Genomic DNA, 26,341 nt, shown 5'->3' with positions numbered 1-26,341 from the left:
TCTCCGTTCAGTAGGACGCCCTCTTCACTTCTCCAGAAATAAACGTATCCCGTGCTGAGTATGCTGCGATCTTTATAGCTCCATGGCTGGCACGGGGTGGGTCCCAGACAGTGTAATTTGAGAAATGCATCCCTGCCGGCGATTTTCATTGGATTAGGAAATTATGGGCGGGACTATTTTGTCCCGCTCACGGACGCTCTGTCATCTACGGATACGAATACTTTTGCTACACATTTACCACCTAGGGGTGTTGCAAAACAACCTGCAAAAAAACCCACAGCTGAGACTTGCAGGAGCAGATTCGAGCAGTTGTAAAATGGTTTTGTGCTCGCTCATTAAAATGCTGAACATAGCGTTCACAGATGTGCAACTTCTGATGCATTTGTTCAAATTTGGGTTTACGAATGCACACCTTTTGGGCATGTTCTCAGATTATGAAACACGGGTGTGCGAATGTGTTTTACACCAACTGCGCTGCAATAATTGTAGCAAAAGGATTTGTGCACCTGTAACACAGATTAGCGTACTCGTAGACCCTATTTTGTGTTTACAATGGTGTAAAAAATATTTATATTTTTTTTACAACTACAAATGTACTGTTACACATTTGTGACTTTAGAGTACACATGCAAAATAAATATATACGACTTCAAATTTACTGTGACTTTAGTGTACGCATTCAAATTCTGCAGTTACAGGTGCTAAAGACTTTTGCTACAATAATACCTTCATAGCCGAGCCCCTCCTTCTCGCGTGTGTGTGTGTGCGCGCGCGTTTGTGTGTTTGCGTGTGCGTGTGTGTGTGTCCAGTCCTCCCATATTAATGTGTAAACCACATAACAAGTAGTCAACAGAAGACAATGTTTTAATCCCACTTTATATTGTTACTTTTAGATGAGAACCCCTGGTCAGCCTAGGCTAGGGAATTTAAAAACAGGCATCCTTGGTTAGAGTGGAGGGAAAAAAAGTTAGGTAAATGTCAGCCAACATACAGTTGGAATTGAAATTCATAATGTTAATCACTATGCAAATGATATAATTCCTGGTCATTTTTAAGGTGCAGTAAATTCACACTTTTACACAATTCAATTACTGTATGGTATGTTAGATAGTAAGAGCTCAAATTAGAGCAATTGAAAGAGTGAAACATTAGTCTCCTGTTATCTCCTTCTCATGCACTGGTTAGCCATGGTTGTAAACAGTTCATTAAATTATTTTGAGTAGATTTTGTCCTTGTTTACCATGTGCTATTGCTACTATAGATATACAAAGGACAACTTGTCATTTTTGTGTTATATTTGTTCATACTGTTATTAAAACTGATAAACCTACTCAGCTTTCCATGATTGTTGATAATCGTTATACTCTTAAATCAGCGGGTTGTAGACCCCTGCGTTGGTGAGTGTGGTGCGACACCCCATAAGCGCCACACACGTACACGTAGGCTACCGGTGGGACGGGTTTGTACGAGGCTGGGAGGGAATCATCACAGTATACCCACTACAATAAAATAGACTACACCACTGATCATAACCATAGTGCGTTAGAGGGGATCAAACACCCAGAGTCCTCCCTCCTGCATGAAGCCATGGGTACAGGACGGGTTGACCTCAACAATGTTGCTATTCCTTATCAATCCCATTGGTTTGTGACATTAATATCCCATAGGCCTAGCTATTGAAGGCAACAGCCTGTAGGAAATGATGTAGACAACCAGCAGACATCCAGATGAGCCCGTGTATCCAAACACTTGAAGGCGTTTTACATGGAGTCATATTCTTGGCATTCCTTCCAGAGGTGTTGTCGTAGTGCATTAATTGCCATCGCAAAGTCAACTGTGTAATGGCATGGCCCGGTGCTGAGGTGTAGCCAGGCCTCGTCAGACCGGTGTGGGACCAGGGTGGAGCCAGGCCTCGTCAGACCGGTGTGGGAGACCCACCCTGGGGTTGGTATGCGGGTGTTGCCATGTTGCGCACGTCTCACGTCTCACAGTTGGCACACTTGCAGTCCTGACGACAACAGCATCGAGCGCTCCCGGGTCCCGTGCATTGGTGGTGTCACACAGGTGAATCTCCGCTCTGTTTGGAACCATTCTGAGCTCTTCATCTTGATAACGCCGGACTTCGCCTCCTCAGTACGAGGCGTCTGGAGACGCGAGCGGCGAACGGCGCACGGAGACCCCGAGGGACCCAACGACACGATGGATACACCCGGCAGCACGCATGGTGAGTGTTCATGTGTTTTACTGTCAGTGGTGTTCATGTATTTTACTGTCAGTGGTGTTCATGTGTTTTACTGTCAGTGGTGTTCAGCATTGTTCACCACATAATTGGCTTTAATGTCCAGGTTTGTTTGAACCATTTGCCCCAGTTTATAAAGTCCACCCACGCCTATCTACATCTGACACATGAACTTGACCTTCATTATGAATTTGATGGTTTGTATTTGAACCCCTGTTTAAATCTAAAAGTCAGATTTGATGATAAGAAATATACAGGCTAGGCGTCCATGGTCGTCCGCAAATTGGGAGCCATGTTTGGTAACACACTGACCGCGTCAGTAAACACCGCACATAGTTTCAGAGTTTCGTGTTCACAGGGCAACCTCTTTGTTTCAGACTTTCATAGTTTCATGTTCAGGGCAGCCTTTAGTCGTCAGGTGAAACAGAAATGGAAAATGCATACCTCATCCAATCTGTGGTATAGGCTTAAACTGAAGGTTGGAAATGTTCTTATATCATTACTCTCCCAATTTATAATATAAGATAGCGCTATTCTCTAGTTACTCTCCTTTTTAAGACTTTATATTTATCCTGAATGTGATCTCTAAATATAAAGCAGACCTGTATACCACCAGATCATTCAGGTCCATGCTCTTTAACTGTATTTTATATCTGAACCCGGTTACAGTCTCAAATGACATCCTGTCCTGATTCCTGACCCCAAGAAAAACTCCCCAAACCAGACAGAAGAAACCCAGACCAGCCAAAAAAACAAAAAGCCCATCTTTGAATTATAATGTAAAGCCGGTTTAATAAAGCAGGAGGCTATAGTCTCAGCTGTGGAGGGTGGATTAGGGTTATCTGATCCACATCAGAATTATCTGGTCCCAGCTGAGGAGTGGATCAGGGCAGACAGACTCTGGTCCCAGGTGAGGAGTGTTGATCAGGAGAAGAATGTGGTCCCAGATGAAGAGTGCGGAACAGGACAGAAGCAGCCTTTGGTCCAGCTGAGGAGGGTGGATCAGGTCCCAGCTGAGGAGTGTGGATCAGCTGAGGAGTGTGGATCAGGTCCCAGCTGAGGAGTGTGGATCAGATCCCAGTTTAGGAGATGGATCAGGGAGACAGGAGCAACCACTCGTAGTCCCGCCCAGAACACAAGCCCTGGCGTCTAAGGGGGCCTGCAGTACGGATTTCGCTTTTCCCGTTTTTTTGTCCCAAATAGTTGACCCAAAATGCCTTGTTTGCACAAATTCCAAATGCGGACTAAATCAGAGGAACTTCTATTTCAAGAACAACTGAAACAAGTGGCCATGGAGAACGGGAGGCGGCTGGGTAAGCTCTGATATGATCCGAGTTTACCTGCTCCACGTTCTTCTGAGGGTAGGCCTACAGGTATTTTGTAAACATGCCGGCCCGTATTCCAGCTATCGACTCATTTGCTGTGAAAGTGTGTCTTACTAAATGTTATCTTAACTTTATACGGATCTACTCGAGTCGTTATCGGCTGACTGTGTGTCGCACTCGCAGCCGGCTGCTCCGCGTCCTTCTGTCCGGAGGATCCAGACCCGCTCCCCTGGCTTCAGGAACCGCACTTTACACCGACAGGGTTTCGGTCCGTTACGCATTACTTCGTTTTTGTGTAATCATATCACCTAAAGTAGATCTAAAATAAGTTTCAACATGGACGAACCGATCAGCGCACCGTAGGCTGAACTCATGCCCTATCTCGTAGCTTCATAATGATAAGGGAAAGATTGGAATAATACAAGAGATTCAGCAATGGAGTATGTGATTCCACTGAGGAACATCCTACTTCATAGTTTCTATTCGAGACGATCATCCAATCGGCTAGACAACGGAACAGTTAGCTCCGAGACCCGACCGTTTGCAGGCGTGCAACCCTGCATCCTCTTTTCATTGTAAGCTTTCTGAGCCTTTACATCAAATAAGAAACCTGGCCTATTTGATGGTTCATATGGACATCTTACTCTGCTTTAAAGTACTCTTGCAATGCTGTAACACAGATTACACACACACACACACACACACACACACACACACACACACACACACACACACACACACACACACACACACACACACACACACACACACACACACACACACACACACACACACACACTAAAAGTTAATCTACATGTCTATGGGTCAACATAGAATAGAGATATTCTATGTTGTTCATAATGCATTATGCATTACAATGTTATATGGATAAAGAGCTTGAGAATGCCTTCGATCCAGCAACGTGAGAACTTAATGTGCCCAGAGGCTCAGAGCCATCTGCAGTGAGCTCTGGGTCTCCTGCAGCCTGTTGTAACCTGCAGAGATCCCAGTGTCCCAGTCATTGCTAGTCTGTTCAACATGCTAACCTCCCCACCAGTCACTACTAGTCTGTTTAACATGCTCACCTCCCCGTCCCCAACGGTCACCACTGGTCTGTTCAACATGCTATAAACTATAGAAATGGGCTATACAAATAAACCTGCCTTGCCTAAACTCCCAACCAGTCACTACGAAAAACCCCTGACTGAGCTGAGCTGCAGGTTTTGGAATTTGGTGTACAAGAGAATCATCCGAGGCGATTGGTCTCAGACGTGTCCTCAACCCTCCACCGCCCTGCCACGGGGCACATCGTCTGCCTTGTTGAGCCTGTGGTGGAGGAAAACATTCTAGGGGCCAGATTAACATTAACTCCCAGCGGACTCCTAAGTGTTTTCCTTTTTTCTTTTATACTGGCGCAGAGTAGACCAAACTACAGTTCCCATCTGTAGTGGCGTGGTTCAGCTCTTCACATAGGCTGGTGTTAGTCATGGTGTTATTCCTTTTATGAAGGGTTATTTGAGGTCCAGAACTTTATTCATTCAAGATGTTGTAACTAATGCAAGGCCTATGGTTTTGGGGCTAAGAATTAAAGTAGTGAAGCCAAGATTTGTCAATTTCCGTTGACTCAGAAATGTTGTTGGATACATTTCTATATGTTGTAATATCCTTCAGGTTATAATATAACATTTGGCTTCTGGGCCTTCAGAGACAGAACAGTTAAGACGGACAAGGGAGTGAGACGGTTAGCGGGGATGTCGTGGTACATAGGACCACAGCTGGGACCCAGATCAAATCCATATCCACCATCACTTTACCCAAACACGTGTGGGAATAAAGATCGAGTGCAACCCTTAATCGACCATGAAGGCATGGCGGCCCCACAACCAGGGAGACCTGGTGAGCATCTTCTGATCACTATGTTCCCCTCCCCAGGCCTGGAGGGAGACGGGGATCTGAAGTTCCTTCTGACAGGTGGGACCCTGGTTAAGGTCCGCTCCACGTCCTGGCAAAAGAGCCGCTACTACAAGCTCCAGGAGGACTGCAAGACCATGTGGCACGAGTCCCGGAGGACTTTCAAGCCAAAGCAGACCTGTGAGTACTCCCCACATGAGACCATGTGGGTACGTTTAGACCAGGGACCATCAGGTTAAAGACTACACCATGTAGGTACGTTAACCAGGAACCGTCAGGTTAAAACGAGACCATGTGGGTACGTTTAGATCAGATACCATCAGGTTAGAACTAGACTGTGTGAGTCGGTAACCAGGAACCGTCAGGTTAAAATTAGAGCATGTGGGTACGTTAAACCAGAGATCAGGTTAAAACTAGAACATGTGGCTAAGTTAGACCAGGAACCATCAGGTTACAACTAGACCATCTGGATACGTTTAACCAGGTATGATCAGGTTAATACGACTGATCCAGGTTATTGGCTGTCATTCTGGTGTTTTTAACATTCGGCTCTTATCATATAAGAATGATAAGGGCTTATTAAAGTTATTAATCTGTGGGTCGGTCCTAGTTCCCATGGGCCCTCTATTCACAACACTCCTTATCTTAACAGTAGCCTTTTACCACTTTTAGGGAAGTTACTGGAATGGAAACTCTCTCAGGATGGATGTTGCACTTTTTCACACACAGAGTAACAGGCATTAGCTACAGCTGGTGGCATTCAATAGCTGTTGCTTTTTGCTTCCCACACACACGCGCACACACACACACACACACACACACACACACACACACACACACACACACACACACACACACACACACACACACACAAACATACACACACACGCCACACACACACACACACACACACACACGCGCACACACACACACACACACACACACACACACACACACACACACACACACACACACACACACACACAATTTCTCCCAGCTGACTGAACCAAGTATTGAACCCCTACAGAATAATACCAAGTAGAGTCCAACCGATAATGGATTTTTAAGGTTGATACCGATACAAATATTTGGTGATTTAAAAATCTGATATTCCGATACATCGACCGATATATATTTTAAAAATAATTCCAGAAACGCACAACAAAACATAAACAGATTTTCCTAACATTGGTTATTTGTAGTTATTAATGAGTACACCCTAAAATAATAAGGTAATGCAGTTTAAAAATAAACTTTATTTTATTGTTTTATTGTCACAACAGAAAAGTCAAAATCAAAATTTATTAAAGTTCCTTACAAATAAAATGTAAAATACAAACTTAAGATATGAAACTCAAAGTCCTTTGAACAATACACAATAACCCCAAAAAATAAATAAGGGTCAGGCTCAATTAATTAATCGGCCGATTATAGGCATTTTCCAAACTATCGGTATCGGCCGATTAATTAATTGAGCCTGACCCTTATTTATTTTTTGGGGCCCGCCGATATATCGGTCAGGCTCTAATACTAACCATTGTGTCAGTGCCAGGGAACCTAAACTGAGCCCAATGACACTCAAGCGTTGCAAATTCTGAGGAGCAACCATGCATGGAAAATATCCCATAAGTCCCCCTGCTGGGCTGAAGGGTACCATACTGGGCCTGATGCACACACATGTTAGGATGAAGCCCCTCTCTCTAAGCAGACGGTTTAATGCCACACTCAATATTTTCATTCTGTTTTCACTCATGTTCTGTGTGATGAAAGTAGTAGGATGGGCTGTGTGAGGCCAGAACAATACCTCCTCAGGCTGATATCTGGTATCTCAACAATGCCTGAGACACATAATGGGATTGAGATTCCTCTGAGTCCTCTTTTCCCAATTGATAGGTTTCCAAAATTCCCAGTGGTCACGATCTTTCCACAATAGGTCTTGTTATGCTGCGGCTACTAACGATAGAAACCAAACAAAACAATCGCTGCTGTTGTGGTCCGAGGGTGAGGGAGTTATTATATCATGATATGAATCCAGAAGTCAGCTGAGGTGACGCCACTCTGGCTGGGCGTGTTCCGACCACACCCACCTCCCCCTGCGGTTGTGTTCCCCTCTCCGCCACTGGAATAGAGAAACATTCCTTAGCCCAATCAACAGCCTTCTGTCTGCTATCCCCTGGTATTTTGGTTGGTATTTACTTGGCGAGCGCTGTGGAGAGAAGAACGAGCCACAGTTCACTGACCTTGTAGATTCAACCCTTTTAGTGTTGTTTTGGTTTGAATCCATGGCAGCCTGGATGGTGACGTCCTCTGGGTCCCAGGACCCCTGCTTCCATACAATAAGGGGCTCAGCTACAGTGGAGGGCCCCCAAAGGTGTTGTTAGGGGGGGTTGTGGTTTTAAGGGGCCTTCTGTTTATGTTGTCTGTTTCACAAAGTATTAACATTAAATAAGTAAATAGAAGAGAGTGGTTTGTAAGAGCGCATTATGGTACTCTGAGCTTCACGGAATGTGTATGCGGGCGAGAGGAGGGAGGTCGATTAAATCACAGCATTGTAAACCACATAACCAAATCTCTGTGGAATGCGTTGAGTTAGCCATCGGGCAGCAGATAGTGGTCACGTCTCGGCTGCTCGGCCTCCCGGCCCCACAGGGGATGATTTAGGAGCGGAATAGAGACATGCAAGGCCTGGCAAGAGATCATTAAGTTAGGGTTAACCAACACTCTATGGACCGGGTTATAAGGAATAGCACAATCCATACATAGTGGTCAGTATTAAGTTGTTCAAATCCCATTGCCTGCTTCATACCTTCAGCAAGATGCATAACCAATCCCTTGCAATTAATGACATGTATCTAAAAAATAAATCACAACCAATAGCTTGTTATTAATGACCTGTGTCTGAAAATAAATCAATGCATCTACTAAATAGTAAAGTATAGTGTATTCATAAAAAGTGTGTGAATTTACACAGTTTAGCAGTGTAATCTTTGCTCAGTCAGAGCCAACCCAGTTCTGTAGCCTCCCATAGTCCACACTAACCCTGTCCCTGTCCCTCATTCGTCACTCACCAGCTTCATATTATAACATTCAACAGCTAAGTTAATGACAATGAAAGGATTTTGGTCAAACACACAGCTACACTGGCCAAACACAATGGCTATTTATTATATAATTTAATGTCCTTAAGAGGGGAAAACAAGGTTTATCAGGTGAAGGATTCATGACGACGCACGGGTTGGAAATATCCAACTATGGATCAATAGGACTGAATGGCTGATCCTCAACCAAGCAGAATGACATCTGTCTCCCCCCAGTCACCGTGGAGGACATCGAGTCCCTGCGCCACGGCCGCCTTTCGGAGGGCCTCCGGAAGTACACGCACCCCAGCGCAGAGGACCGCTGTTTCTCCATCCTCTTCAAAGACCACCACAAGCACCTGGACCTGATGGCCGCCTCGGCAGAGGACGCCAGGAGGTGGGTCAGCGGCCTGGAGAAGTTGGTCAGCAACATGAGGAGCCTCAGCCGGCAAACGAAGAGCGAGCAGTATCCTTCAGAGACACAGCCCGCCAGCTGCTGCTTCTCCTAAGGGTCCATCCCTGACCCATGGTCCAAGGCTACATGTACCCTCCTGATCAAATCTATCCACTTCCCAGTTCTGTCCATAAAGGCCAAAAAGAGAAATGTGTTTATTGAAACAGCAGACTGGAACAGGTCTTTCTATCTCTATGCAGTCCCAGCAGGTCCAGACCAAAGATCATTGTTGAGAGCATATCAAACGACATATAAGTTATCACTTGAGCTTTCTGGTCAAAAGATGTATTCATGACAGTATTGCTAAAGTTGTTATCTATCTATCTATCTATCTGTTTTCATTTGTATCATAATTAAGTTTCATTGTTTTGAACCTGCCGGAGCTTTCAGGTGTACGTTTTTCCTTTAATCTGAAAAAAAGCTGGATTTTCAACTGCATGCGAAAAGCGGATAAGAATGAGGACAACAAGATGACCTTGAAGGAGCTGAAGCACTTCTTGCGGCAGATCAACGTGGAAGTGGACGACACGTATGCAGAGGAACTCTTCAAGGTGAGACACTCTTTGACAACAAGATAACAAAGAACCTCAACTGACAAATAACCACTTCTTAACTGAATGCTGAACATTTTTAAATAGCAGCTGGCAGTTTGTTTCTGACTCATCCCCTGGATGTCAATGCACACCCTCTCACCATCTCCTCCCTTATTGGTTCCACTGCTCCTCCTACAGTCAAGTGTCTTCAGTCGTTCTAACTTTAGATGCTTGTAGCCTTACTCTAAGAGATGATGATGGTTTTCCACTCTGGGTGGATTTCAAATCTCATGGCCATGCGATCATTATACATATTGTTAGCCCACCAAACACTCTCACACTTCCTCACTGACCCTCCCATCGTGACTCATTGTTTCCTCATTGGTATGCTGTTGTTGCGTGATCTCAGAAATGTGACAAGTCCAAGTCGGGCTCGCTGGAAGGCCCGGAGATCAAGCACTACTACGACCTGCTGACGCACCGGGAGGAGATCGACGTGATGTTCAAGAAGTACGCCAACTCCGAGGGCCACATGAGCGCCCGCGACCTCCTCACCTTCCTGCTCACCGAGCAGAGGGAGCAGGTCGGCCTGGGCCATGCCGTCACACTCATCAACAAGTACGAGATGGATGAGACAGGTACTCCTCTCAGCCAGAACCCTGACCCCGACCCTGACCCCAACCCTGACCCTGACCATGACCCCGACCATGACCCCAACCCTGAGCCTGACCCCAACCCTGACCCTGAGCCTGACCCCAACCCCAACCCCGACCATGACCATGACCCGACCATGACCCAAACCCCGACCCTGAGCCTGGCCCTGACCCCGACCCTGGTGAGGTCGGGGTCAGGGTCTTTGGTCGTGGGGGAGGGTTTCAGTTCGCATGACTATTATTTTGAACAGTATCTCCAATGCATTATTTATCTTTATTTTTTGTACCTGATGGAAGTATGTTGTCTTTCCCTACGAGAGTTTTGTACTTTGTTAATGCATAATAATTAAAAAGTATTCATAAAAATATGTATATAGGCGGGGCCCTATTGTTGCTAAGGCGGCCGCCTTAACCATACTGTGCTGGGGGAAACAATGCATCTTTATGAGCGTCTAATGAGCCGCCTGTCCGTCTAAAGCATTGGTTCTCAAAGTGCGGCCCGCGGGCCAATGGCGGCCCGCGGAATCATTCCTGGCGGCCCGCAATGACATACATAATTATGTAAGTTATAAAAAAATATATATATAAAAAAAAATGTATATATATATTTTTATTATTAAATCAATATTAATTTAAACAAATATAAATAAATATAAAGAGAAAATTCGACTCTCTCTAGCTTTCAATTAAATCCTTTTACATTTTTTAGTTTTAATCCGGCTGTACATTACTTTGAAAGGGTGAACCTCAGTTTCATTATTTAGACCTCACTTGACCTCCCTCCCAGAGGTCCACGGTGCGGGTGCAATGTTTTTTTTCACCACTGGGATGCTGACGGCGTTTCCCGCCAATTTTTTTTTCCTTTGGCGGCCCTCAGTCAAATTTTGGGTTCCTAAATTGGCCCTCAGTTGTCAAAACTTTGAAAACCCCTGGTCTAAAGAGGGTTGTCTCTCCGTCTGCCCCTCCAGCCAAGCAGACGCAGCACATGACCAAAGATGGCTTCCTGATGTACATGCACCACGAGGACGGAGCGGTGCTGAACCCGGCCCACAGTGCAGTGCACCAGGACATGGGCCAACCCCTCAACCACTACTACATCTCCTCCTCCCACAACACCTACCTGACCGCAGACCAGCTGAAGGGGCCCAGCAGCACCGAGGCCTACATACGGTGAGGCTCCTGACCCCCATAGGGCCCCCAGGGTGAAGGAGGTTCATACACTACAATATCAGTTGAAGTAGGAGAGTTTAATGGTTAGAAAGGGGATGGGTTTGAGCCCCAAAGCCTTTTTTTCTAACCCCTACCTGCTCACTGATGACCAGACCCCCTAAACCCCTGTGGTAAAGCCTCTGCTGACTGACATACTGTAGAGATGTGTCCCTGGAGGCTGATGGAGGCGTGTCTCCTCCCCAGGGCCCTGATGAAGGGCTGTCGCTGCGTGGAGCTGGACTGTTGGGACGGGTCGAGCGGGGAGCCCGTCATCTACCATGGCTACACCCTCACATCCAAAGTGCTCTTCAGAGATGTCATCAAGGCCATCAAAGACTACGCCTTCAAAGTAGGAGTCCTGACACCACCCCAAGAGGCTAGGAGCTAGCACGTAGCTAGTAGAGTAGCTAGTAGCCTTCTTTTGAATGTGTCATGGTGTGCGCTCTCTTGTGTTTCGAGGTGTAGTCCACCTTGGTGTTCCTGCTGCTTGTCACTAGTTTCTAGTACCGAGGAAGTATCTAGAGGCATAGCAAATTCATGATAATTTCTCTGGCTGATAAAATGAAGCCAGTTGCTGTGTCTGTAATGGGGGGGTTGATAACAGGAAGTCAGGCATGTGGATCAGGAGGCAGGGACAGAGGAGCAGACAGACCGACAGGGACTGGACGGCAGGCAGGAGGTCAGACAGGTGAGGGTTCGTTAACAGGCAGAGTGGAGTAGACAAAGTCAATTGTGAGTTGCGGGAAAGCTCTGAATGAAACAAGAGACAATCTGGCGAGGACTGAGTGAAAGGAGAGGACTGTTATAGGGGGAGCACAGGTGAAGGTGGTTGGGTTAATTAGGGGGGATCAGGGTGGCAGGCAGGTGAATGGGAAAACCAGAAGCGGACCATGACAGTGTCGGGGTGCAGCATATGACTCCTTCATGGTTGTTACGGCCAGCCTAGGGGAACCAGCCAGTAACAAGCTTTTGTTCAAACGCATGGAGAATCCAAAATACAAGTCAATAAGTAAAATAAATATAGCTGATTCCACACTTTAACAAACCAAGTGGACAAAAACGATGTGCTAGCCATAGGCTAAACATAAACAGGGAGAGCCCTTGTAAACCTATATAACTCATAAATCAACAATAGCGTGTGTGTGTGTGTGGTTGTGTGTGTGTGTGTGTGTGTGTGTGTGTGTGTGTGTGTGTGTGTGTGTGTGTGTGTGTGTGTGTGTGTGTGTGTGTGTGTGTGTGTGTGTGTGGTGTGTGTGTCTTTGTGTGTGTTGTGCATGTGTGTTTGTGTGTGTGTGTGTGTGGTCCAGACCTCAGAGTACCCGGTGATCCTTTCCCTGGAGAACCACTGCACGGTGCCCCAGCAGAAGCTGATGGCCCACCACATGGCCTCCATCCTGGGGGAGGCGCTGGTCACCACACCCGTCTCCAGCACCATGCCCACCAGCTTCCCCTCCCCCGAGGTCCGTAACTCTGACACACACTCTGTTGTTACACACTTTAAATCTTCTCATATCTTATATTTCTCAAACTTATCTTAAAACGCCAACATATTCTTTATTTTGCTGACCGCTTGCTTTTTTTATCCCGACAAAAGCCTCCTAAGGACAGTTCCTCTGCGTCTCTCTTGTAGATCGCATCGTTCAACGTCTTTGTTGAATGCGTTTGCACGATCAGCAGCTTGCGGTTTCACTTTCGCTCCAGTTAGAACTGCTCACGATGATATCGCTGCGTTGTCTCTGTGGAGACAGCGCAGCAACACCTCTACCCAAGCCCCCCCCCCCCCCCCCCCCCGGAACCGTCGCATTTACATCAAAATGAAATCCAATAAACCGCCAATGTGTGTGTAGGGTCCGAGGGTAAATTGGGGTGCTAGCTCAAGCAACCTAATTTAAAACTTAAGCAAACCTAAGTTAGGCTACTTTTTAGCCTGATGCTGATGCTGTTGCGTCTCTCAGCTGTGCCAGAGCGTTCAGAGTTGCTAGGTAAACCACCTGACGTCGCTGCCCGGTGCAGCAGTGTGAACTGCCCAGTTTTAGAACGTCGCAGCCCGTCTCGTCGCAAGGAGTTGCGAAGCGAATCTTTGGTCTGAACTGGGCTTTAGACTGTAATAGAGAGGGTCAGTATGAGACCACCTGAGACCCCCCATAGGGTCTGACCCCCTGGTGGAGGTTGGACCCTGAGTCCTCCTGAGACCCCCGATAGGTTCTGACCCCTGGTGAAGGCTGCACCCTGAGCTCAGCCACATTCCTGTTTACTAAGGATAATGAGGCTCGGAACCAAACCAAACCAGGGCCATCCTTAACATCCCCATCCTTTCTAGATAGCTTCAAGCGGTGATGCCCAACCTTATCTCTGTCATGGGACCCTCTCTCATTTCTGTGGTCTGTTTTATAGCCCACTGGCACATTTGAATTACCTTGTTTTGAATCCATCCCTTAGTGACCTTGAGGGAAACAACCTTGTACTCTGCGAGCCTCCACCATGTTTGAGGAGAGGAGTCTGCTCCTTTAAAAGCCATCAAGGTCATCATGTCTCACCCCGGTCTCAACGTCTTTACCACGCTAGAACATAGTTGGGTCCAAAGATGGCTGTCTGTCATTCATATTTATTTAAGTATGGTAATGGTGTTCATGATCGTTTTTACTGGAAGCACGAAACACGAAAGGGAGGGGCGAGCTGGGTGTTTGTTTGGGATCTCGCTTCAAATACCAACAGAAGTGACTTCACCCAACATCACTGATACAACCTTTAACTAATGATGTGCATGTTAACTAAAGTAATAGTGTGCATGTTAACTTTGGTAATGGGGTTCATATTAACTATAAGAATCAGAATCAGAATCACTTTTATTACATCTTAGTACACAAGAGTACAATTCTTAGGCTTGGTTCCTCAACAATCACATAGCAGCAACAGTACAAGATAGAATAAATAAATAAAGATAAGAAACCATATGAAAAGAAACGAAGTAAAAAATATAAAATAAGTATAAAAATAAAGAACTAAGTAGCAGCATCAATAATAATAAAAAGGAACAAGGTGTAATAAAGTGTGAAGTGTAGGGTGTTCAAGTGGTAGTGATAGCAGCCACAGGTAGGGTTATTGTGCAATAGATAAATGCTGTGTAAATACAATCGATGGTTAAATACCAGTCTGTTGATGTGGTGTGCGTGTGGATGGTTGGGGGGTAGTGTGTTTCTCCAGGAGTCTGACTGCTTGGGGGAAAACATTTTTTGTCATCCTCTGGGTTTTGGCCCTTAGGCTTTGGTACCGCCTCCCTGACGGCAGTAGCTCAAACAGTTTCTGTTTGGGGTGGCTGGGGTCCCCAATTATTCGGAGGGCCTTCCTGACACACCGGGCCTTGTAGGTTTCCTGGATGGAGGGAAGCTCACATCTGCTGATCCTCTCAGCTGTCCGCACTACCCTTTGCAGCATTTGCAGTTCCCGTACCAGGCAGTGATGCATCCAGTCAATATGCTCTCCGTTGTGCCTCTGAAGAAGGCCCCCAGTATTTTTGCCAAACTTTTTCAACCACCTAAGGTGAAATAGGCGCCGCTGTGCTTTTTTCACCACTTGGTTGGTGTGCTCCTCCCAGGTGAGGTCTCTGGTGATGTGGACCCCCAGGAACTTAATGCTGTCTCCCCTCTCCACAGCAGACCCATTGATGGTGATGCGGTGTTGAATCTGTCTCTTCCTTCTGTCCACTACGAGCTCCTTGGTTTTGTCGGTTTTGAGAATGAGGTTGTTGTCCTGGCTGTACTGAGCCAGACAGTTGACCTCGCTCCTATAGGCCGTCTCATCACCATCAGTGATCAGGCCCATCACTGTCGTGTCATCGGCGAGCTTGATCACTGCATTGGAGCCGTGTGTAGCCACGCAGTCGTGGGTGTATAGGGAGTAGAGGAGGGGGCTTAGGACACAGCCCTGGGGGGCTCCTGTGCTGATGGTCAGAGGGGCGGAGATCTTAGAAACCATCTTCACCACCTGTTTTCGATCCGTCAGGAAGTCAAGGATCCAGTTGCATAGGCTGGGATCAATGCCTAGGTCCCTGAGCTTCCTGTCGAGTCTGGAGGGGACTATTGTGTTGAATGCCGAACTATAATCCACAAACAGCATCCTCACATAGGTGTTCCTCTTGTCGAGGTGGGCGAGGGCTGAGTGGAGTGCTGTGGCAATGACGTCATCTGTCGATCTGTTCTTTCTTTCGGCAAATTGGTGGGGGTCCAGGGCTGGTGGCAGCATTCTGCAGATCAGCACCTTGATGAGCTTTTCAAAGCATTTGCTCACTATGGGGGTGAGAGCAACAGGGCGCCAGTAGTTTGGGCATGTTACCTTGCTCTTCTTTTGTACTCGAATGATTACTGATGACTTGAAGCAGGCTGGCACTATGCCCGTGGAGAGGGAGAGGTTGAAAATTTTTGTGAATACACCAGCCAGCTGGTCCGCACATACTTTGAACACCCGGCCAGGTAACCCATCTGATTGGTGGAGACGTTTCAGCCTGTGCTTGTAGGCGGGCACAAGGAGAATGGAAGAGTGCTCTGATTTGCCGAACAGGGGGCAGAGGAGGGGTTTGTATGCATTGCGGAATTGAGTGTAGGTGTGATCCAAGCATCTTCCGCCTCTCGTGTTTTCAGTAATGTGTTGATAGAATTTTGGCAAAACTTTCTTCAGCGACGCTCGGTTAAAGTCTCCAACCACTATTAGAGCTATATGGTGTTCATGTTAACTATGGTAATGGTGTTAATGTTGGCTACGGTAATGATGTTCATGTTAACTGTGGTAATGGTGGTCATGGTACTATGACCACCACTATGGTAAGGGGTTTCATGTTAACTAATGAAGTTAATGTCGTTCATGTTAACTGTGGTAATAGCTTTATGTTAACTATGGTAATTACCCTAACCCTATCCATGATTTAAACTTTACCCCTAAGAGTTAACCCACTAGGGATCAGATTTAGAGTTCACCCTAACCGCAACCCTATTAAATAATGTATAAGTGAATATCATGAAGTTAAAAACCATGAGTCAATTACTACTAGACCATCAGTTATCTGTTAATTGACTGTTAGATTTTGTTATGTTAATGCTTATTACTGCATTTACTATTGTTCATCAATGGTTCATTATTAAATCCTTCTAAAAGTACAATATTCCACTCGAGCTGCTGGGAGACTCCTTCTACTCCTTCCTATTGGTCTGCCGATGTTTCAATTGGAAGGACCTGATTGGTTACAATCGTGTTGATGGGCATTTTTTCTCGTCCGGTGGCGTGAAGGAGCTGAAGGGAAAGTTCCTCATCAAAGGAAAACGTCTGAACAAACTGAACGCCGTGTTCAGCAACAACAACTCGGCTGAGGTGGACAGCGTGTCAGAGGAGGACGAAGCCGGCGACAGCAAGGAGAACGGAGACAAGGCCAAGCCAAAGGTATGAGACCACTCTCTAAAGCCTGGTAACGGCCGGTGGCTGAGGTACAGGTGTCCCCAGCTAAGCAGTCTGGTGTATCTTTCCTAACAGAAGGCCAAGATCCAGCTGGCAAAGGAGCTGTCCGACATGGTCCTCTACTGCCGGAGTGTCCACTTCGGTGGCTTCGAGCACGCCAAGGACTCGCAGGCCTTCTACGAGATGTCCTCCCTGAAGGAGAGCAAGGCCTTCAGCCTGGCAGACACCTCCGGTGAGAGCCCACCCTCCATGTTCTGCTGTAGCCAGACCCCCTCCTAGTCCTGCTCCAGTCAGACCCCCTCCATGTCCTATCATCTAGAACCCTTTATCTCATCTTCCACTTCATCTCTCTCTTGGTCTTCAGCTCTATCTCCGCGGTGTGTGTTCATTAACAGTGTGCTCCTCCACAGGCCCCGCCTTTCTCCATCACAACATGGACAAGCTGACCAGGATATACCCGGCAGGCTCTAGGACCGACTCATCCAACTACAACCCTGTGCCCATGTGGAACACGGGATGCCAGATCGGTACGGCAACAAGCACGAGACCTGCTTAACTTGTTTGTTGAGGAATGTTAATGACGTAATTTATAGAGCGGCTTTCAGAACCCTTTGCTACCTTGCAGCAAACATCAACACGGATGGCACAAGTTTAACGGGTACACTGAAATGTTTATTGTACAATGTGTACTCATACCTACCTTGATCCAGTTTGCTTACCTTTGTTTGTTGAGGAAACTGTTGGAAGTTGTCACTCTCTTACAATATCCGACCTTTATACAGCAGATCAGACCCGTGGTTGTCCTTCATTCAATGTGGGAAGCCATGGCTATGGTCTGAGGGCGGTTTACCTCTAGGCACAACAGGCCGGATCAACTCATTATGGAGTTCCGGCCCAAGACTTCCTCTTCCATTGTTTACAGTCTGAGCTCAGAAACTTGACACGCAAGGATGGAGTTGGAGTTGATTCATAAGTAGCCAGCCTACACTCTGTGAACAGTATGAAGCATAAATAGGATTTATTTAAGATATTTGTTTGACACAGCTAATTAAAGGCTAAAGCGTCGTCAGATGAAAGCCAATGAGTTCGGATATGGTTACCTGCATGCTACCAAATGCTTCTCAAACGCGATTGGTCAATATTACTCAGATTAACTAACTATCGACAAACAAAACATTTCCAATACCCAAACCATGTCCTGTTGCTTACAGATTCTGCATTCATATGCAGATATATTTTTCTCGCTATATCCTTCATGTGACCGGGGCACCATTGACTCTGACACTCTGTCTCTCATCCTGCTGCCTAGTGGCGCTCAACTTCCAGACACCCGGCAAGGAGATGGACCTGAACCAGGGCCGCTTCCTGGCCAACGGCGGGTGTGGCTACGCCCTGAAGCCCGAGTTCCAGAGGGACCCCTCGTCCCAGATGAACCCCAGCTCCCTCTCCATGGGGCCCTGGCTCCAGAAGAAGATGTTCCACGTCATGGTAAGATGGAGGAAGGTCCCCAAACCCTGGATCACAGACGGCCTACTTTGAGGTTTTTGCCTCCCAGCCAAGAGGGTCTGGGTTTGAACCACCGATAGCCGCAGTCTACCTGCAAGCCTCATTGGGATGCCTGCCACACTTAGCTGCTCATTCATGACCCAAATCCATGTAAATCATTTGGATACATTCTGCTGGATGACTCCATAGAAAAGCTTCAACTGAGCCTGACTTATCTATTTACCAATGACTTATCTCTATCTCTATGGCTCTTTTGCAAAGCAAGCGGAACTCTGCATCAGTGAACTCAGATGTGTGTCTGCCATAAACCAAAGTTCATTGATTGATTCAGAGCGACTGATTGCATAGATCAGGCTTTGTTTAGTTTGTTGAGTCACTGCTAAGGAGTGTGTGATTTGTGTGTTGTGTGTCGTGTGATTTGTGTTGTGTGTTATGTGGTGCGTATTGTGTGTGGTGTGTGGTATGTGGTGTGTGCTGTGTGGCCCTCCAGGTGATCTCCGCCCAGCAGTTGCCCAAAGTGAACAAGGAGAAGCACAAGTCCATCGTGGACCCGCTGGTCAGGGTGGAGGTGTGTGGTGTGGCCGCTGACAACGCCAGCAAGGAGACCAATCACATTGAAAACAATGGTACTTCCACACACACACGCACACACACACACACATTCACACACACACACACACACACACACACACACACACACACACACACACACACACACACACACACACACACACACACACACACACACACACGCACACAAAAACACACGTGCACACACCTTAAAAACATGACAGCATTGTTCCCTTAACATAAGCCTACACACTAGTTTCATGTGTATTGTATTGTGTAATGTATCTGACAAATTTACATTGGATCAAAGGATAAAAGTGTCTGCTAAATGCCCTAAATGTAAATGTTTATAACCACTCTGGTACAGATAGATAGATAGATAGATAGATATATACTTTATTAATCCCGGGGGAAATTCAAGTATCCAGTAGCAGCCGAAAACACACATAAAAACAGTGCAGATGGATGTGCAAAAATACAGATATAAATAAATATAAATAAATAAATAAATAAATAAATAAATAAATAAATAAATAAAATGTCCATTGTTGTAATCTATTGTCCTCCCTGCCTTTACTGGGAGCTGTTGTACAGTCTGATGGCCAGGGGGACGAAAGAGTTTTTTAGTCTATTAGTGGAGCTGGACTGGGACAGCAGTCGGCCACTGAAAACACTCCTCTGCCTGGTGAAGGTGTCATGCAGAGGGTGGTGGGTGTTGTCCAGGATGGACAGCAGTTTGTCCAGGGTCCTTCTCTCTGCCACTGTCACCAGAGAGTCCAGCTCTGTGCCCACTACTGAGCCAGCACTCCTCACCAGTCTGTCCATTCGACCAGCGTCTCTCCTCCTGCTGCTTCCTCCCCAGCAAACCACAGCATAAAAGAGCACGCTGGCCACCACAGACTGGTAAAACATCTGCAGTAGTTTTTTGCAGATGTTGAAAGACCCCAGCCTTCTCAGGAAGTACAGACGGCTCTGCCCTTTCCTGTATAAAGCTTCCATATTTGCTGTCCAGTCCAGCTTGTCGTCCAGCTGCAGTCCCAGATATTTATAGGTCCTGACCACCTCCACATCGACCCCCTCGATGGACACGGGTAGGAGATGTGGTTTCTTCCTTCTGAAGTCCACCACCATCTCCTTGGTCTTGGAGGAGTTCAGCTGCAGATGGTTGGACCTGCACCACCTCACAAAGTCCTCAACCAGGCTCCTGTACTCCCCCTCCCTTCCATCCTTGATACAGCCAACTATCGCAGTGTCGTCTGAGTATTTCTGCACATGGCAGAGCCCAGAGTTATGCTGGAAGTCGGATGTATACAAGGTGAAGAGGACGGGAGAGAGCACGGTGCCTTGTGGTGCTCCGGTGCTGCTGACCACAGTGTCTGACGTGCAGCCCTTCAGTCTGACATACTGTTGTCTCTCTGTAAGGTAGTCCGTAATCCATGTAACCAGGAGTGGGTCCACTCTCATCTCTGTCAGCTTGTCTCTCAGCAGGAGCGGCCGGATGGTGTTGAAGGCGCTGGAGAAATCAAAAAACGCGATCCTCACAGCGCCGCTCTCCCTGTCCAGATGAGAGTGGGCCCTATGGAGCAGATAGAGGATGGCATCCTCCACCCCCACCTTCTCCTGGTATCCAAACTGCAGTGGATCTAGTGCGTGGTGGACCTGGGGTCTAAGGACATGGAGCAACAGCCGCTCAAATGTCTTCATAATATGTGATGTCAGTGCTACTGGTCTGAAGTCACCCGGCTCCCTGGGGTGTTTTTTCTTAGGAACCGGGATGAGACATGAAGTCTTCCAGAGCATTGGGACCCTCCCCAGCTGCAGGCTCAGGTTGAAGACATGCTGGAGTGGCTCCCCCAGTTCAGCAGAACAGGCTTTAAGCATCCTTGGACACACTCTGTCCGGGCCTGCTGCTTTCCTTGGATGAAGCCTCCTCAGCTCTCTGCTCACCTGATCCTTGGTGATGGTGGTGTGGAGGGGGGTTGAACTGTCCATGGGTGTGGAGGGTGGGGGTGGGGGTGGTCTGCAGTCTGAGGTGGTGGAATTTGGGGAGGTGATGGACATGGTGTGGGTGTGAAGTGGACCATCGCTGGTTGTGGGAGCTGGAGTGTCAAACCTGTTAAAAAACAGGTTTAGCTGGTTTGCTCTTCCAGCATCCCCCTCTCCTGTGATGCTGCCCTTCTTCTTGCAGCCTGTGATGGTTTTCATGCCATCCCAGACCTCCCTCATGTTGTTATGCTGCAGCTTCTGTTCTACCTTCCTTCTGTATTCCTCCTTCGCCTCTCTCAGTTGGACCTTGAGTTCCACCTGTATGCGCTTCAGCTCGTCTCTGTCACCTTCCTTGAATGCCCTCTTCTTCCTGTTCAGGATGTCCTTGACATTACTGGTGATCCAGGGCTTGTTGTTGGGGAAGCAGCGTACTGTTTTGATAGGGACCACAACGTCCATACAGAAGTTCAGGTAGTCAGTAGTGCAGTGTGTGACCCCCTCTATGTCCTCACCATGTGCTCCCTGCAGCACGCTCCAGTCAGTACATTCAAAGCAGTCCCTCAGAGCCTCTGCTGCTTCAGGAGACCATTTCCTGAAGGAGTGTTTGGTCGTAGACTGTCTCTGGATCTGTGCTTTGTACTGTGGCAAGAGCAGGACCAGGTTATGGTCAGACTTTCCCAGTGGGGGCAGACGAGTGGCAGTGTAAGCTTCCCTCACGTTGGCATACAGGAGGTCTAATGTCCTGTTCTTCCTGGTGGGGCAGCTTACAAACTGGTGAAAGTCTGGCAATGTGGAGTCCAGTATCACATGGTTGAAATCCCCGGAGACAGCGATGAATGCGTCTGGGTGTTGTGTTTGCAGTCTCGCGATTGTTGAATGTATGACGTCACACGCGGTCTCTGCGTGCGCCCGCGGAGGGATGTAAACAACAACAGCGATGACGTGGGAGAACTCTCTTGGTATGTAGTACGGTCTGAGACCTACCGCAAGCAGCTCGATGTCTCGGTCGCACACGATTTCCTTCACCGTAACATGCCCCTGGTTGCACCATCTGTTGTTGATAAACAGCGCGAGTCCCCCTCCTTTGCTTTTGCCGCTGCGTCCACAGTCTCGGTCCGCTCTCACTGTGGTGAATCCAGGTAGATCCACATTAGCGTCCGGGATGTTCTGGGTTAGCCAGGTTTCAGAGAGGCAAAGTAAGCTGCACTCCCTGAACGTCTTGTCCGTCCTCACAAGGGCAGCCAGCTCGTCCGTCTTGTTGGTCAAACAGTTCACATTCCCCATCACTATCGACGGAACCGAGGGCTTGTACTTCCACCGCTTAGCCGCTAGCCTAGCCTTCACCTTCGCTCCGGCTCTGCAGCCTCGGCGCCTCCTCCTCAGCTCCGCAGGTATGGGGTGGAAAAAGCCGTTACATCCCATTGTTTGGAGCGAAAGCAGTTTCTCCCTTGAATAAACAAGATGTCCATCGCTTTGCTGTCCATGACAAGTCAGTGTATCCATATAATATCTATAGATCTACACATATAAATAGTTTATAAAGTTAAAAGTTTATAAAAACACACTTAAATTACTAAAAACAACGCAACACGCACGGAGCTACTGGATAAGCGTCCTACTCGCGTCGGCGCCATGGCAACGATGACACACACATTCACATGCACCTATTAATAATGGCACGCACACACTCACCTTATATGTGTATAGCTTAATAGCTTAAAGTGTAATTCCAGCGTAAATTGAACCCAGGGTCATTGTTTTGGCATGAAACCCCATCAAATAAGCCCTCCAGATACATTTTTCATTGAAAATCGAGTATTAGAGTTTGCCCGGCGCAATGTTTGGCGTCCATGTTATTGGCTTGGGGCATTGAGTTTTGCTTCCAAATCGGCATTTTTTAACCACTAATATTGCTAAAAACAGCACCAAACCTCTGCAGTAACATGACTACAACCTAGTTTGCAAACCCGGAGTTTATTTAAAAAGACAGTTTAACAAGCATTACTGGTAGGTCCGTGTTTACAGGAAGTCCACACAAGTCGATTGCAGAATAAGCCGGAGTTCAGTTCAAGGAGGAAAGTTTTGGAATTTATAATTTAGATAATTTATATTTATAAATAATATATATCAAGTGTTGACACGTAAATTAAAGGACTTGCATATGATATTGTAGCGAACAAATATTTGTTCGCTACAATCAAGCATGGCACGTTGTTGACAGAAGACGAGATTAACGCAAAGAGTGAAGGACAGCTCAAGCACTGGAGAAGACAACCAATCTACAGCTTGAAGTCAAGAGAGAGAGATGGTTCGTGTTTGTGTATTCCCCGGCTGCGGAAAACAAATGAAAAGTTGCCCCAGAAACTTTCCATAGACTGCCATCGCATTGTCATTGAAGAAGAATGCTATTCCACGAGTGCGGCAAGTGGCCACGGATAGACTTGAGGTAAAGTTGTTTTCTTATTTGTCTGAACTGAACTCCGGCGCATTCGGCAATCGACTTGTGTGGACTTCCTGTAAACACAGACCTACCGGTAATGCTTGTTAAACTGTCTTTTTAAATAAACCCAGTTACCAATGCACCCCTCTGTAGGCTTCAACCCCATGTGGAACGAGAGCTTCAGGTTCCTGGTCCACGTCCCTGAGCTGGCAATGGTGCGCTTCCTGGTGGAGGACTACGACTCCACGTCCCAGAATGACCTGGTTGGCCAGTACTGCCTCCCCCTGACAAGCGCCCAGAACGGTACGCTACCTCTCTTCACTGAAGGAAACCAAGCTCTACGTCCACACTACTAAATTAGTCTCATGAACGCATCTGAAACGCTTACCTTCTCCCCTTTTTAATTCCTCTCCGAAAGACTCAATATTAAGGAGCTCTACACAACTGAATAAGTCTCATGATCGCATCTGAAACGCATACCTTCTCCCCTTTTTCAATACATTATTATTATTTAAATGTACAGCATTTATCACATTCAATCCATCTAAATTAACTTTTGGTTCACTTTTTAAACTGTAACAATACAATGCATTCCTGTGGTTCAGGTCCTATGACCTGAAATAATTGTTCTTCCTTTTTACTTCCTGTTGCTTCAGGATATCGTCATGTTCCCCTGCTGACCAAAAGAGGGGACGTCATCTCCTCTGCTGGGCTGTTTGTCCACCTAATGCTGCTGGACACCAAGTAGAGCAGGAGCCATGGAGCCCACAGCCAGAGTCTGCCTTATCCTTACCCAGGAGCCATGGACCTCACAGCAAGAGTCTGCCTGATCCTTACCAAGGAGCCATGGACCGCACAGCCAGAGTCTGCCTGATCCTTACCAGGAGCTATGGACCACACAGTCTGCCTGATCCTTACCAGGAGCCATGGACGAAAATGGCCTGACCCTTAATGCCACACCCTCCCATCGCCATGTCCTTTATAACCCAGTCGCTAGCTTTGGTTATTTTCTTTCGTTTTCGTATCTTTTAAATTGAAATTGTATTATTTTCCTCAGCAATAGTAATAATTATGAAATATAAAACAAGTGGTGTTCTTCGATAGCTTTTTAAAATGTTAACTCTTCATTTTATTGTTTAAATTCAGCACTTTGGCGAGGGTAAAGCAGCAAACGCATAAGAGGAGCCCGATTTTAAACAGGATTTAAAGAAAGGTGAGGAAACGTACGTGAGAGTGAGTGTGGAAGAAGATTCTCTCTCAGGCCATTATATTATGCATATATATTATATTATCCAAAAGAAGTATTGTCAGCATATCACTTATGTATTTAAATGTAGTCTATCTGAGTAGACCCAATTTTGTGTTTTTGGGCCAAACTTTCTCTTATTTTTCCCTCTCTCTCCTGCCCTTTGACAGTGTTGTGTGTTTCATGTTTTTACACTGCCAAATATGCCCGTCTTAGGCACGCCTTCTTCTTGGCATGGTCTATGCGTTTACACTGCCCAAGGTCAATTGCCTGCTTGAGCTAGCACCCCAATTTACCCTCCCAGACCCTGCACACATTGGCGGTTTCATTCTGATGTAAATGCAATTAGACGGCTCCGAGGTTCAGGGGGGGGGGTGTTGCTGCACTTTCTCTACAATAGAGACAACGCAGCAGCGATATCAACATGAGTAGTTCTAACTGGAGATACAGGGAAATCCACAAGCTGCTGACCTCATAGGAGATGCAGGTGATGCAGTCACATTTAACAAAGACGTTGAAAGATGGTGCGATCTACAAGAAAGACGCAGATGAACGTTCCTTACGAGGCTTTTGTCGGGATAAAAAACAAGTGGTTAGCAAAATAAAGAATATGTTGGTGTTTTTGCACTTGTAAATAGTTAAGCGCGTTTGTAGCCTACACTCAGAAGTGAGCTCATTCTTGCATGCGGTTGTCTTCATCATAAAAAAGTAAAAACATTCGAGAGTAGGCCTATACAAATTATTCTAAAGAGGTCTAGACTCCATGCGTAGCCCCGCCTTCCCCAGTGAACCAAGAAAGGTGGTGCTGTGACGAACGGGGGATTTTACCTCGGTTTCACACAGGCAAGATGGTGAAATTGCCGGGCGTGTCAAGCAGCGACCGGCTTTGCAGTGTCAAAAGGCCTGTGTTTCTTTGTTTTAATGTATTGCAAGTAGAAAAATAACAGGTATGATCAGGGGTTATGCACACTAGGTTTATCAACGTTTACAACAAGACCCAGGATGTTTGATCGACTAAATCTTCAAATTGTGTTTTTTATGTACGTATGTTATATAATATAGGGTTGCCAACTTTCAGAAATTAAAATAAGGGACGCCCACCACGGGCCCGACTCCTGTGGGGCGGGGCGCCCGCAGCAGTGGTATGTTTTATTTTGTGCTGGTGTTTTTAGTAAAGGGTTGATCAAGAAAGGAATTAGTCATACTTAAATCTTGAAATGCTTTATTACCACATAACATTCTCTTATAAAGTGCAGTCAATTAAATCTTGAATGAAATCTCTGTGTGGCGTGTGCAGCAATGAACTTTTAAAATATAAACTAAATAAACGGAGAACTTCATGTTACTTTTTAAGTGCATAACTATAGGGACTCTCTTTGAAAAATTTCACAAAAAAAAACAGTACAAATAAACAACAAAAACACTTATAAACTTATGTAAAAAAGAAAGTGCAAAACATTACTCCTTCCCTCAACATTACTCCTCCCCTCAAAACTGTTACTTCTTTTTCCAGGTGTACTTCTTGTTACTCCTTGCAGCACTGAGTAACTCTTTGTCTTTCAAAGCGCTGTTGTAAAACTCTGAACAGGACTGCTCAAAGTTGAGAGTGATCAGGAGCTCACTTCTCATGAGCTCTGTGGAGCACCTGTTCCTGCAGTCACTCCATTTGTTGGCCATTCTGGAGAAGATCCTTTCCACACATCCAGTGGATGCTGGGATGCTGTGTCTGGTGATAGACAGCATGTTT

The 26,341-nt window shown here is 46.5% G+C and overlaps 1 protein-coding gene across 2 annotated transcripts; it reads left to right on the top strand.

Moving 5' to 3' along the window:
- Positions 1 to 1,935: 1,935 nt before the first annotated feature.
- plcd1a (phospholipase C, delta 1a) lies at positions 1,936 to 25,313 on the top strand. 2 transcript variants are annotated; one of them, XM_060044649.1, is made up of 15 exons: positions 1,936 to 2,224; positions 5,497 to 5,655; positions 8,790 to 9,018; positions 9,428 to 9,557; positions 9,949 to 10,177; positions 11,161 to 11,362; positions 11,606 to 11,750; positions 12,709 to 12,861; positions 16,682 to 16,831; positions 16,922 to 17,078; positions 17,257 to 17,373; positions 18,156 to 18,334; positions 18,843 to 18,978; positions 23,502 to 23,651; positions 24,005 to 25,313. In XM_060044649.1, the coding sequence occupies exons 1-15, from the start codon at positions 1,951 to 1,953 to the stop codon at positions 24,094 to 24,096; spliced, it is 2,502 nt and encodes an 833-aa protein (XP_059900632.1). In that variant the 5' UTR covers positions 1,936 to 1,950; the 3' UTR covers positions 24,097 to 25,313. The 2 variants fall into 2 exon arrangements, with proteins under 2 accessions (XP_059900632.1, XP_059900633.1); XM_060044650.1 differs by lacking the exon at positions 1,936 to 2,224 and adding an exon at positions 3,235 to 3,552.
- Positions 25,314 to 26,341: the final 1,028 nt, after the last annotated feature.

This window comes from Gadus macrocephalus, chromosome 23 (genome assembly GCF_031168955.1).
Source record: "Gadus macrocephalus chromosome 23, ASM3116895v1".
NCBI classification, from domain to species: Eukaryota; Metazoa; Chordata; class Actinopteri; order Gadiformes; family Gadidae; genus Gadus; species Gadus macrocephalus.
This window is presented reverse-complemented; position numbering and strand designations above follow the sequence as displayed.

Bases quoted from the DNA above. Each gene is read 5' to 3' on its own strand.
- plcd1a (XM_060044649.1), top strand. From the start codon at position 1,951: ATGCGGGTGTTGCCATGTTGCGCACGTCTCACGTCTCACAGTTGGCAC. The intron at 5,656-8,789 runs GTGAGTACTCCC...GTCTCCCCCCAG, and splicing joins TTTCAAGCCAAAGCAGACCT to TCACCGTGGAGGACATCGAG. The intron at 18,335-18,842 runs GTAAGATGGAGG...GTGGCCCTCCAG, and splicing joins AGAAGATGTTCCACGTCATG to GTGATCTCCGCCCAGCAGTT.